General features: G+C 37.8%; 1 protein-coding gene across 17 annotated transcripts in view; it reads left to right on the top strand.

Annotated features, from left to right (window-relative positions):
- The window catches only part of NF1 (neurofibromin 1), a 278,753-nt gene that overhangs the window by 243,668 nt on the left and 20,498 nt on the right, over positions 1 to 14,587 (top strand). For all 17 annotated transcript variants that reach the window (XM_034943231.3, XM_034943230.3, XM_003811980.6 and 14 more), the window contains 7 exons: positions 1,391 to 1,531; positions 3,883 to 4,009; positions 6,549 to 6,680; positions 7,612 to 7,747; positions 9,683 to 9,840; positions 13,901 to 14,023; positions 14,401 to 14,531. In XM_034943231.3, coding sequence (XP_034799122.1) covers positions 1,391 to 1,531; positions 3,883 to 4,009; positions 6,549 to 6,680; positions 7,612 to 7,747; positions 9,683 to 9,840; positions 13,901 to 14,023; positions 14,401 to 14,531 — 948 coding nt within the window. The remainder of the gene's footprint in view (positions 1 to 1,390; positions 1,532 to 3,882; positions 4,010 to 6,548; positions 6,681 to 7,611; positions 7,748 to 9,682; positions 9,841 to 13,900; positions 14,024 to 14,400; positions 14,532 to 14,587) is intronic.

Raw genomic sequence — 14,587 nt, 5'->3', positions numbered from 1 at the left:
GCGCTAGAGATAGAGTACTAACAAAGCCCATAAAACTTACTGCCTTCATGGAGCTTACTTTCTGGAGTGGGTGTGGAGGTTGGGGAGTGAATGGATAATGAAGTAAACAAAATACGTAGTATGTTAGTGATTATTACTATGGAGAAATTAAAGCTGGGAGAAGTATACTTGATCGTCATAAGAGTTTGGGTGCCAAATGAAGATTATATTTAAAAGGAGTAAAATGAAGTGGCCACTGTTTTAGGATGGTCTGACCTTATCCCATTTTTATATTTAAGATATCTGGAAATCATGTTTTTGTATTAATAAAATGAAAAAGATTCGATAATGGCATGGTATTACCATCCAGTTCTAAAGTGGTTTAATTCTGTGATTTGAGTACAAAGGTATGCCAGACTTGGGAGAGATAACAGAGAAATAATACCTGTTATATTCCTGGTTTGTCTACAAGCATCCTAATTTTATATTATACAAAATGGTTCTCTGGTCCCCATCTTCTAAGTGAAAATGAGCTCAGAAGGGCTAAATAACTTGCCCAAAGTCACATACCTAATAAAAGAACCATGATTCTAATGCGATACTATTTGACTCTAAAGTCCATGTATTTTCCCTAATATCATAGTGCTAAATAAAGATTGCCAGTAATAAATACTTTTAATTCAGAGCAGCAAGAGATTACCATACTGGTTAAGAGTGACAAGAAGTTGAAAAGACAGTTTAAAATAAAGTTAAAGGGAAACATAGGAGTTAATGTAGGTAGAGAGAAAGGGAGAGAGCTGCACAAGAATGCCAGGACAATGGAGGGAAGGTGGGTAGAACATTCTAGTTGTAATGGAGAAGCTTTTCAAAGGAATCGAGAGAGGGAAAGTTGTGAGGACTGGATAGACCTCATCTCACATTCAGCATTGTTCAAAAGAGTTTGGAAATGTACAGTTTTTAAGCAGACAAGTCATACGATGAAAGCAGGACTTAGCTCCTGGTGGTAGTGTACACAGTGGATTGGAGTAGGGAGAAACTGAAGTAAAAAAGAATCCACCTTTATAATAAAGAAGGTTGGCATGTGGTAATGTCATTAGCAATAAGAAAGAAATGACAAAAGATACAAAAGAGACTACTCTAGAAGAATCAACAAACCTTGGTGACTGGATTTAGAAATCAAAGAACAGGGAGAAGTCAAAGGAGGTGCTAAGTAACGTTCTCAGTCCAGCTAACAGTGTCTTTAGTTATACATATGGAAAAGTGAAGAGCTTACTCATATCTTTATCTTCCCCAAAAGAGAAAACATGGGTAATTTAGGAAGATAAGCTGCTTTATTTTTAACTGCAGTGTGTTTTGAAAGAGACTATGTCATGATTCATCTTACTAGCCTCAAACATATCTTCTTTGCCAGGACTCGCCTCTGCACAAAGCCCTCTTTTGGGTAGCTGTGGCTGTGCTGCAGCTTGATGAGGTCAACTTGTATTCAGCAGGTACCGCACTTCTTGAACAAAACCTGCATACTTTAGATAGTCTCCGTATATTCAATGACAAGGTAAGCAAACTTTGCCTTGAGGTTCCTAGATTACTCAAATTTAGTACTCTTCCATCTTTTCTTGTTGCTATTCTTTTAAAATCACAAGAAGTCCATAACTTAAGTATGAATTTGTATAATGTAACTTATTGTGAGTATATTTCCTTACCAGCTCATAAAGAACTATGTAAACTTGAATGCATATTTTTTACATAAAAATAGCAAAAACAAACAAACAAACAAAAAACAGTACTGGCCTAATACTAGTAGAATTACAGAATAAGGATAAATAATACATGATCATCCTTACAGAATGAGCATAAACAATACATGGTAATAATATTAATAGCTACCATGCCAGGCCGTATGCTAAACACTATACGTTTATTTTTAATTTTCATAACCTTAAAGTAAAGGTTAGCATTCTCTGCCCCCCATTTCACACGTGAAGAAATAATCTAAAAGTAATCTTAGTTTTACTTAATAATGCCACTTAATGAAAAATACGTATAATTCATAGTAGATAAGGAAGTTGGAGAGTCTAAAGGAAACTTTTGGGTACTTAATTTTACTAGTTTTTTTATTCTGTCTAATCTTACTTTAAAATATACCATTAGTGGCCAGGAGTGGTGGCTCACACCTGTAGTCCCAGCACTTTGGGAGGCCAAGACAGGTGGATCAGTTGAGCTCAGGAGTTAGAGAACAGCCTGGGCAACTTGCAAAACCCCATCTCTACAAAAAAGGCAAAAATTAGCTAGGCATGGTGGCATGCACCTACAATCCCAGCTACTCAGGAGGTGAGGTAGGAGGATTGCTTGAGCCTGGGAGGCAGAGGTTGCAGTGAGCTGAGATCACACCACTGCACTCCAGCTTGGGCAACAGAGCAAGACCCTGTCTCCAAAAAAAAGTGTGTATACATATATTACATACACACATATATATGTAATGTGTGTGTATATATATATAAAGTGTGTGTGTGTGTGTATGTACACACATAAAATATGTAAAATCCAACTCCAATTAAGGTTAATAAATGTTAGGAGGGGTGCTAATGGGGTGTGTGTGTGTGTGCACGTGCGCATGTGTGTGTGTATATATATGAACATGGGCAAATTACTTCTTAGTTCCTTTCTAATTTGTAAAATGGAGATCTGATTGGGGTTGGATTTTAGTTCATAGAGAATAGAGGAGAGAATAAAATAGTATGAAATTACGTCCCTTTTGTCTTTGGATAAAAATGGGAAGTGTCTAGGAGAAAAGAGGGGAATGTTTTTAAAAGAATGTGTATATACAGTGAGATTTGCTTGAAGTGAAATTAACTGAACTGTGGGTAGAAAGAACAGGATTATGGTTTTAAGTGTAAAAAGATACTTGGTCTAAACATTATTAGTTCAGTCTACCAGATGTAGTGTGAACCTGGAACAGATATGGGTCTGAAAAATATAGAAGCAAAATTTTAGAGGTAAGAGGTCTTATGGAGTTTATTAATCAGACCTCCATTTTGCAAATTAGAAAGGAACTAAGAAGTTAAGTAACTTGCCCATGCTTGTACATCTGTTTTGGGACTAGAACCCCTCTGTCCTAATTCTCATTGCCGTTTTTCTAAAACTGTTTTGGGACAGTGGTGGTCAGCGATATCTAGTTGTTGGCTATTTATATGTTAAGAATATTTGCAAATTGGCTGGGTGCAATGGCTCATGCTTGTAATTCCAGCACTCTGGGAGGCCGAGTTGGGAGGATCACTTGAGGTCAGGAGTTCGAGACCAGCCTGGCCAACATGGTGACACCCTGTCTCTACTAAAAATACAAAAATTAGCCAGGGTGGCACATGTTTGTAACTCCAGCGACCTGGGAGGCTGAGGTGGGAAGATCACTTGAACCCAGGAGGTTGCAGTGAGCCAAGATGGTGCCACTGCACTCCAGCCTGGGCGACAGAGTAAGACTCCATCTCAAAAAAAGAATATTTGCAAATGGAGCATTGCAAATGGGGCATCTGCCTCAGTATTTTCATCTTCAAAACGGCCCAGTAGCGGGAGCTAATATTGATTCTAGTGCCCTTTGGATGCTAGGCATCAGAGTTAATAAGCATGTTAAAAGTCACCAGGATGTAAATTGACAGTCATTTATTTTGTATTGTAAATAAAAGTGATTTCATCTTCCACCATCTTCTTATTTATATGCTTGACTGTCTTGCACCAGTTAATTTGTAGTAGCTAAAATGTTCTGTGGTTTTCTGCAGTCAACTGAAAATAATTTCTCTCAAATTGAAAGGATTACTTATCTTGTCATACTATTGAACACAAAATTAAGTGAGCCTTTAAAGAAAGCTACTGTGTGAACCTCATCAACCATCTCATGATTATCTTTAATAGAGTCCAGAGGAAGTATTTATGGCAATCCGGAATCCTCTGGAGTGGCACTGCAAGCAAATGGATCATTTTGTTGGACTCAATTTCAACTCTAACTTTAACTTTGCATTGGTTGGACACCTTTTAAAAGGTAAAAAAGTCTTATTTAGAATATTTTTATGAAATAGTATTAAGAAACCAGAAGTAATTTGAATAAGTGATTACTTGAAATAAATTGAAGTAAGTTAGCCCTTATGTCTTACTTTAAATGCAAACTAGGCCAGGCGTGGTGGCTCACGTCTGTAATACCAACACTTTGGGAGGCTGAGGCAGGAGGATCACTTGAGGCTAGGAGTTTGAGGCCAGCCTGGGCAACATAGTGAGACTTCATCTCTACAGAAAATTTAAAAATTAGCCAGGCATGGTGGCACGTGCTTGTAGTCCCAGCTACTTAGGAGGCATAGATGGAAGGATTGCTTGAGCCTGGGAAGTCGAGGCTACAGTGAGCTGTGATCACACCACTGCACTCAGCCTAGGTAACAGAGTGAGACTTTGTCTCAAAAAATAAATAAATAAATGCAAACTATATCTGTCTTAATGAGTTGTGTTTTATTCAATATGTGTTTTAAGAGAGCTTCATTTCCAATTCAAATATTAAATTTGCCTGAAAAACAAAAGAGTTTATTCTGGCGGGGTATGGTGGCTCACACCTGTAGTCCCAGCACTCTGGGAGGCCAAAGCAGAAGGATCTCTTGAGCTTAGGAGTTCAAGACCAGCCTGGGCAATATGGTGAAACCCCCTTTCTACAAAAAATAAAAACATTAGCCAGGTGCGGTGGCACATGCCTATAGTGCCAGCTACTTGGGATGCTGAGGAAGGAGAATCACTTGAGCCCAGGAGGTCAAGGCTGCAGTGGGCCATGATCGTGCCACTGCACTCCAGCCTAGGTGACAGAGTGAGACCCTGCCTTAAAAAAAAAAAAAAAAAAGTGTTGATTCTTACAAAAACCTACATACTGAGTCTGATAATAGCTATATTAATAGTAACAATACCTAAGTATCTTACTGATTTTCAAAATGAAACAGACTGCAAATCACTAAGTGTTATTTGAATAATTTATATTAGAAAATGTTAAGAGATTTGATCACAGATTTTCTTCAACTTGTTTATAGTTTATTGTTGATTAATACTATTATTTTATACCATTGTACATCACCTTTCTGGCACCCTATTCTCACCCCTTTCTATATTGCTTATAGCCAGTGATCTCCAGCTATTCCTCAGAGCCCGCTCATTCACTTCCTAACCTGGTTTTACTCCCCATTACTGACTTCACAGCTTGTTAACTTTGGTTCATTAACATGGGGCAGTCATGGCCAGAGACTGCAGTTAATAAGAACAGCATGTAGTGGTGGGTCAGAAGCAAAGCAGGATAAAGTAAGACCTGGGATAAGGAGCTGGCATGAACCCCAGTGGTCTCAGAAGTGGATTTGGCCACAGTAGAGATTCAAGCTATAGCTTGAGTCAACAATTTTGTATTAATTTAAATCATAGGCTTGAGGGACCATGGAGATTCTCCCAGTTTTTATGAGAGAGAGAGAGATATGCATACACCCACTATTGTGAATGTATGCATTTGATTTCACTTTCTTATGAAATTTCTACAAAAAATATTGACAGTGTTAATCTCTAAGGTCAATGGGGATTTCTCAAAAAATACTACCTTACTAAAGGATACCAAGATAAGTAATTGTAACTGGGCTAATAAAGTGCTTAATTATTCTTTATATCTAAAAGAATACCAGGCTGGGTGCAGCGGCTCATGCCTGTAATCCCAACACTTTGGGAGGCTGAGGCAGGTGGATTGCTTGAGGCCAAGAGTTCAAGACCAGCCTGGCCAACATGGTGAAACCCCTGCTTGAAGGCAAGAGTTCAAGACCAGCCTGGCCAACACGGTGAAACCCCATCTCTACTAAAAATACAAAAATTAGGCAGGTGAGGTGGTGCAAACCTGTAGTTTCAGCCACTCAGGAGGCTGAGGCACAAGAATCGCTTGAACCTGGGAGGCAGAGGTTGCAGTGAGCCAAGATCCTACCACTGCACTCCAGCCTTTGTGACAGAGTGACACTCTGTCTTAAAAGACAAGAAAAGAAAAGAAGACCAGATACTTTCCATGTTCAAATCACCTATTTTTAAATGGGGGTAGGATTAATGATTAAAAGCTGGCCAAAGATCAAATTTATCCTCTAATCAACCCTATTTATTGGGCTCTTAGAGCATATACTTCCTATGTCATCAGCTTTTCTTTTAATTAAAAATGTTTTTGTAAAAGAACTCTATTTTCAAATGAAATCTTAAGGAGAATTATAATACATAGATTTTTTTTTTTTAAATCTCTGTGCTGCTTTAGGGAATAGAAGATCTGAAAGACTATCATGTTTTTTAATTTTCCTCTTCCTGGAGTACTGTAGAGTTCTAGGGAATATTATATTCTACACATTTTTGGTACTTAATCTTATACATAATTAATTATTCACATTCACATATGCATGTTTTACCTTCCCAAATGGCTATTCTTGGAAAGTAGGAGTTATATTTCCTTTCCTTGCAGAGTTGTTAGGGAAGAAAACCTCAGCAGATGCTTGTTCAAAAAATTAATTCTTACTTGTTTGTTTGTTTGTTTTTTGTAGGGTACAGGCATCCTTCACCTGCCATTGTTGCAAGAACAGTCAGAATTTTACATACACTACTAACTCTGGTTAACAAACACAGAAATTGTGACAAATTTGAAGTGAATACACAGAGCGTGGCCTACTTAGCAGGTAAAAACACAAAATAAACAAAATTAATCTTGCTACCTCCATATATAAGGATCACCCAAAAAGTACAAATACCTATAGGTTTTTTGGCGGTTGCGTGGCAGAGCAGAAAGTTCACAGTCTAGTCCTTTAGTGGTGGTTACAATTTTGAGAGTTTTGCCAGAACATTTTTCTGTAGGAAAAAATTTAATTCCCATTAAAATCTGAAATGTGTTCCCTTGGTCATCTTTCGTTCAAGACACTACAGTGGCTCTCTGTTATCTGTCATAAAATCTGAATGCTTCAGTCTAGCACCCTGGGCCCTTAAATAGCCCTCTCAGTTCTGTTATCTTTCTCTAAATTTCATGAGCCTCATTTTTTATTACCACTCCAAATGGATGAGCTATTTTAAGCTAATCTACTTGCCATCTCCTACAAGCAACTGCCTCTTCAATATTCATTCCTTATGTCATTTTATCTGGAGTATCTGCCCTATCCCCACCATTCCATTAAAGCTTCCTATTTGCTCTTATCTGATTTTTGTTTCTCTACTCAGCAACACTTAGCACTTATGTACAATACAATTCTTGAACATAGTTGTTTGATAGAAAGTGCTGATTCTCAGTTTCACAGACTTGTACTTGTTCAACTTTTTTGTTTGAACCGTATCATCTTGAGCAAATCATTTAACATCTCAGTATTTTTTCTCATTCAGCTTAATAATACCTGCCCTGCCTACTTTGTGTTTGTTAAAGATCAAATGTATATTAAAGAACTTGGAAAATAAAAGATGCTTATTAAATCTCTCTGTATATTTCACATTTATGTAGTCTTCCAAAATATGTGCACATTTAACAGGTATTATGCTCTTTAGGAGACTGTAAGAAGTTCATCCTGTTTTAAGTCACACTTGTGATTTGTTAAATTTTTTAACCTGCCACCGTTTTCCTTTTAGCTTTACTTACAGTGTCTGAAGAAGTTCGAAGTCGCTGCAGCCTAAAACATAGAAAGTCACTTCTTCTTACTGATATTTCAATGGAAAATGTTCCTATGGATACATATCCCATTCATCATGGTGACCCTACCTATAGGTAAGTGGATTTACTCCCCTATAATTACATAATCATAATCAAGTTTCAATTTTCCAACTAATGGAGGCAAGCAGCAGAGTAATCTAGAAGGTAACATGGGAGAAATCTAGAGATGGCCTAGGAAGAGTAAGTGAAACTCATTTTATAAATGTGTGGTATTTTATGTGGGTTAGTAGGAAAGTTATTCTTCCAGTCTGATTGTGCTAATGTTAACATTAGTTTGCCTCTGAAGCACAGACCAGATGAACAATGAAAAGAGATGCTCTTGAAAATATTAGGTTGCAGGGGAAGGGCCTGGGGAAAAAAACTAACGCGAAATATAAACAACACATTACGTGCTTGAATAGAGAACGAATCTATACAGATTTGTAAAAATACAGGCATGCTAACACATTTGTTGTATTATATCACACAAGTTATTTTAAAGTTTTCTATAATGTAGACATAGATGGTAAAAATTATATCTGCTATACATGGGTTTGGGTAGTATATTTTTCAGTATAATTTAGAGAAATTTCATGAAAATGGCATCATTGGGGGATTTTTCTGTATTTTCAATTAAATAAAAATATCTTTGAGGTTTAGGGACAGTGTTGAACACAGAAAAGTTATCTTCTGTTTGCAAAACTCATATCATTCCATTTATCAACATCCTGCTTTTTGATAAAAAGACTTCAACAATTTCCTTAAGATTCTAACAATGTACGCAAAAATTTTTCAAACATGGTATTCAATAGTCTTACTTTCGTCAGTCCCATTATTATATTACTTTGAGATATGCCCTTTTTGTTATAGAAAGGGTAAAATAGTTTGCCTGTGTTCCCCTGTCAAAGTATAAATTAATGTCTGATTTTCTTGGTTTTTAAACAATTGCCTATTTAGACTTAATTTTTTCTGATTTAAAAAAAATCAGTGCAGTAAGTTCAAGGTCTTTTATCAACATAACTACAGTTAATGTATTTTATACTTGAAAATTGCTACGAGTAGATTTTAAGTATTCTCACCACAAAAGATAAATATATGAGGTAACACATATGTTAATTTGCTTGATTTAGCCATTCTACAATGTAAACATTTTATTTATTTTTATTTTTCTTTATTAATGTTTTTTGAGACAGAGTCTTGCTCTGTCGCCCAGGCTGGAGTGCAGTAGCACAATCTTGGCTCACTACAACCTCCGCCTCCTGGGTTCAAGCGATTCTCCTGCCTCATCCTCCCGAGTAGCTGGGATTACAGGCGCGTGCCACCATACCCAGCTAATTTTTGTATTTTTGTAGAGATGGGGTTTCACCATGTTGGGCAGGCTGGTCTTGAACTCCTGACCTCAGGTGATCCGCCTGCCTCGGCCTCCCAAAGTGTTGGGATTACAGACGTGAGCCACAGCGCCCAGCCAATGTAAACATATTTTAAAACATCATGTTGTACACCAAGCTTGTTCAACCCATGGCCTGCAGGCTGCATGCAGCCCAGGATGGCTTTGAATGCAGCCCAACACAAATTTGTAAACTTTCTTAAAACATTAAGAGATTTTTTGGGTTTTTTTTTTTTTTTTTTAAGCTCATCAACTGTAGTTAGTGTTAGTGTATTTTATATGTGGCCCAGTATATTCTTCTAATTCCAGTGTGGCCCAGGAAAGCTAAGAGATTGGACACCCCTGTTGCTATACCTTTTTATTTGTCAGCTTTTAAAAATTGCAGTACATATCTTTTTGTTCAGCATTTGGTGAGTACCTACTATGTGCAAGATACTATGGCAAGAAAGTTGATAATTCCTAGGGATACACCAAGAGTTTGTATCCTAAAGCCCTTTAAAGTGCAATTTTAAAATTAATTGATTGCTGTTGTTAGGAAATAGGACAGCCACTTGGAAGGAGCAAACAATGGTTGTATTTGTCACCATATTAATTAATTTTTCTCTATTGTTTTCATCTTTCAGGACACTAAAGGAGACTCAGCCATGGTCCTCTCCCAAAGGTTCTGAAGGATACCTTGCAGCCACCTATCCAACTGTCGGCCAGACCAGTCCCCGAGCCAGGAAATCCATGAGCCTGGACATGGGGCAGCCTTCTCAGGCCAACACTAAGAAGTTGCTTGGTTAGTTTATCTAAATTATGTAGATTTTTTTTATTATTTAAAAAAATAGATATTTTTACTCTTGGAAAATTATTTGAAATTTCAGGATTATCAAAATTTTCCATGTCAATGTAGCAAAGTTTTTGATGCCATTTAAAAGAGAGTTTGATAGATCAGTTAAGCATTATAAGTTGAGATAGAGAAATGAGAATGGGACCTTGAAACAGTTATTTCTGAATCTTATACTAAATATTGTGACTCTCCTTATTTTGTTTTGCCTTTGCTGGCCAGCAGGGAATGGGACTCTGAGACATATTAGATAAATACCTATAAGAAAGGAAGAGTCTTGCTGCACTCAGGGGATTTAATGATATACTGTAATACTTCCCAAAATTATCATCTGAGAGAATATATGAATATGGTATGAAGCTGTAATAGTACTATTTGCCATGCTTTCTTTGAAAAGACAAAAAGACATGCTTCTCAATTACCGAAAGAAAATAGGATTCTTTTTTTTCTTTTTTCTTTTCTTGATATGAAGTCTTGTTCTGTTCACCCAGGCTGGAGTGCAGTGGCGCAATCTCAGCTCACTGCAACCTCTGCCTCCCGGGCTCAAGCAATTCTCCTGCCTCATCCTCCCTAGTAGCTGGGTTTACAGGCACACGTCACCACATCTGGCTAACTTTTGTATTTTTAGTAGAGACGGAGTTTCACCATGTTGGCCAGGCTAGTCTTGAACTCCTGACCTCAGGTGATACACCTGACCTCAGGTGATACACCCTCCTCGGGCTCCCAAAGTGCTGAGATTACAGGCATGAGCCGCCATGCCCGGCTGGAAGATAGGATTCTTGAAATTAAGATTGCTCAGTTACATCAACATTTATAGAATTTTTGTCTCTGAGAAGTACACCTGAAATGCTGCGAGACTCATTTCCATTTTAGTAACTGAAAGTAAATGAATGAAAAAACCCACTAGGCCAGGTGCAGTGGCTCACGCCCATAATCCCAGCACTTTGAGGGACTCAGGTGGGAGGATTGCTTGAGTCCAGGAGTTCAAGACCAGCCTGGGCAACATGACAAAACCCATCTCTACAAAAAATACAAAACTTAGCTGGGCATGGTGACGAGCACCTGTAGTCCCAGCTACTTGGGAAGATCACTTGAGCCCAGGAGGTGGGGGTAGCAGTGAGCCAAGATTGCACCACTGCACTCCAGCCTGGGTGACAGAGTGGGACCCCGACTCCAAACAAACAAACAAGCAAAAACACTGATCTTACATCGCTCCTCAGAGGAAATGCAGAGATGTTCTTGCATTCCATTGGGTAAAATTGTAATTGTTACTGGAATACATTAGGATCTGTATTTCAGTAGCCAACACTGAATGGTTCAACAGATTTCAGTTATCCATGCAAACATATTTAAGTATCTTTAGGTATTGGAAAAATGTTTGTGTTCATAAGGAAATTAGTGAACAAACAACAAATTGTAACATAAATAACGTGCCAGTAAACTGTGAAAGAAATAGAAACCATGAATGTGTCAATCACAGTTACTAGCCACATAGTTGTGTTACTGTTGTTTGAGTTCCCTTCTGTCAGTACCTTGCCATAAATAATCATTTAGGAGTTTCCTGGTTACTTTGTGTTTTGTAATTCTGGATTTTCATGCCAATGAAGTTGTAAATGAAAAACTAACCTCAGGAAAAAATGTATTGAATTCATTCAACCCATGTACTAAGTGAAAAAGATAAGGTAACTGCCCTGGAAGACTTTGTAATTTGTGTCCAAGACTTATAATCAGCCAATCACAACAGCAACTCCAGGTGCCATTAAAATGATATGTCTTGATGGAGGAAACTGGAGATCTGGGGAAATTAGAAGAAAAAAAACTGCAGAGAGGAGATAACATTTGGGCTGTGTCATAAAGATTTAATATATGCTTGCAAAATAGCAGGATAAGTAGGGGCATATGTTTAAGAGCAGTGGGGAATAGCAAGAATAAAGAAAAGGCAGGAAAGCAACTGATGATACATCATGGCATCATGGGGAATGGGGTAGGAAATGAGAAGAAGGACTAGAACTCGATTGGAAACGACTGTATGCCATGGTAAGATATTTACCCTTATCACACATTCAGCTGAGGTATTTAAGTAGGAGAAGAACATGACCAAATTTTAATTTTTGCCAAGTTTTTCTAGCAGCAATGTGGAGAGACAGGAAGAGATTTTTAGCAAGGGAACCATTTAATAAAATTGATATAGCAGTCCAAGCAAAAAAAAATGGTGTGGGCCCCGCACTAATGCAGGAGCAATGGGAGAATGGAGAAGAACCAGCAGGTTTGGAGCTGGGCATAATGGTACACACCTCTAGTCCCAGGAGCGCAGGAGGCCAAGGCAGGAGGATTGTTTGAGGCTGACCTGGGCAGCATAGTCAGACCCTGTCTCAAAAAAAACAAAAATCAGGTTTGGAATAGGTTTCTGAAGTACAATGGACATGACTTAGTGACCAATTGTTGCAGGTGGGGAAGGGGAGAAGACTGTGAAGGATGTCAGAAGCTTTTAGTTTTAAAAACTGTCTAGATAGTGATACCATTCATAGAGATCAGGACTAATACGTTCACAGTACATGATAAATTTAGATTGATTACATTTGATATATTTTCAAGACATCTATGAGTATATATCTAAGAGATAAACCACAAGATGTACCTGGAATTCGGGAAGAAAGTAAACAAGTAAACATTTAGAATTGATTAGCTCACAGATAGTTGAAGCTATGGAAGCAGAATGAGATCTTCCAGGAAGAATGCAGAGAATAAAATAAAAAGGACAAGTGAGAAAGGAAGGAAAACTAAATGTAGAAAGTAGTGTCCCAATCTCATGTACTTTGGAAAGCACTGACTGGTTTTAGAAAACCTGAGTTTTCCATCTGGTCATTGTCTAGATCCCTAGCCATGCTACCTCAGACTAATTACTTAACTGCTCATGGCTTCATCAGTGTACATGTGCATGAAACGAAGAAGCCGGACTAGATCCCTTTGGACTGTTAAATTATTTGGCCTTGGTATTTATGACTATTATGAATAGTTATTCATATTCTTGAGGTAATAGACTTTGTATTTCTCAAGTGTTAAATTGTCAGATTTTATTATATTGGCTTTAATTCTGGCTTTAATAAAATAATACTGTTGGCCGGGCATGGTGGCTCATGCCTGTAATCCCAGCACTCTGGGGAGACCAAGGCAGGTGGATTGCTTGAGCCCAGGAGTTCGAGACCAGCCTGGGCAACATGGAGAAACCCTGTCTTTACTAAAAATAGAAAAATCAGCTGGGTGTGGTAGTGTGTGCCTGTAGTCCCAGCTACTGGGGAGGCTGATGTGGGAGGATCACCTGAGCCCAGGATGTGGAGGTTGCAGTGAGCTGAAATCATATCACTGCACTCCAGCCTGGGCCACAGAGCGAGACCCTATCAAAAGAAAAAAATAGTGTTAATACATGATTACATGATTAGAGAAACTAAAAGCCAAATGGGAGATAATGCTACTTGCTATTTTTGAAGCATCTCCCAGTGTATCTGGTTTTTAGTATTTTCAGGCATGCATATCTTTTTTTCAAAGCTTAAAAAATTAAAATCAAACTCTGCTTTCTTCCTAAGCTTGGAAATTACTCATGTATTAATGAGTAGTTCTTGGCACCAGCAGCGTTTCTTAAACTGAAAAGACTGGTCAGACATAGTTGACCTTTGCTACTGAATAATGCCTACCGTTGCATTTATTATCAGTTATCATATTTGTTGATTTACCTCCAGTGTAGTTTGGTTTACCTCCAGTGTACAGAATACAATCTCAGTTTAATTTGCACCAGTAAGGTGCAACCTGTCCTGAAACAGAAAGCTATGGGAACAAAACCCTTTAAGAAGATGGAAAATAAAGGAAAGAAACTGCTCCAGAGATGTATTAGAGCTTTCTTTGAGTCCTCGGTGAATGCTTAAACACTTTATGTCCAAACATTTTCTTTTTAGTCTATTCCCATTTATAGACACTGTGGTTAATGAACTTGCATATTCTTAACTTTTGTTTATAGGAACAAGGAAAAGTTTTGATCACTTGATATCAGACACAAAGGCTCCTAAAAGGCAAGAAATGGAATCAGGGATCACAACACCCCCCAAAATGAGGAGAGTAGCAGAAACTGATTATGAAATGGGTGAGAAACAAAGTATTGATCTAGATCATTGAAAATAAGGTGGGAGAGTACATGAAAGTCATGTTTATTTTCCAGCCATTTCTTAGAATCTTTAGAATGAAATATAGAAACGTTTGCCATTTCTCAAAAGATAAACTCTACCATTCAAGACAGTTATCTTGAAGCTTGTGTAAAAATTAATCATATATATTATATACAGCATTGTAAATAGGTAGCCAAAACTTTTGTGTAGGCGAATAGTAATTCTCTATGATGTTTATGTTAGTATTTTAAGTATCTACTAAAGAAAGCTGTTGAATTTTAGAAGTAACATTGAAATAGTTAGGTGAAGTGATTATCCAGGTGTTTGATCATGTTAATTCCCTATCTTGCTGCAGAAACTCAGAGGATTTCCTCATCACAACAGCACCCACATTTACGTAAAGTTTCAGTGTCTGAATCAAATGTTCTCTTGGATGAAGAAGTACTTACTGATCCGAAGATCCAGGCGCTGCTTCTTACTGTTCTAGTAAGGATTTCCCCTTTTTGAGTCCCCCACCCTCAAATTTTTATTCCAGTCTACTT

The sequence above is a fragment of the Pan paniscus genome, chromosome 19 (assembly GCF_029289425.2).
Source record: "Pan paniscus chromosome 19, NHGRI_mPanPan1-v2.0_pri, whole genome shotgun sequence".
Classification (NCBI taxonomy): Eukaryota; Metazoa; Chordata; class Mammalia; order Primates; family Hominidae; genus Pan; species Pan paniscus.
Note: the sequence above shows the minus strand (reverse complement) of the source record. Positions and strands in the feature narration are given on the sequence as shown.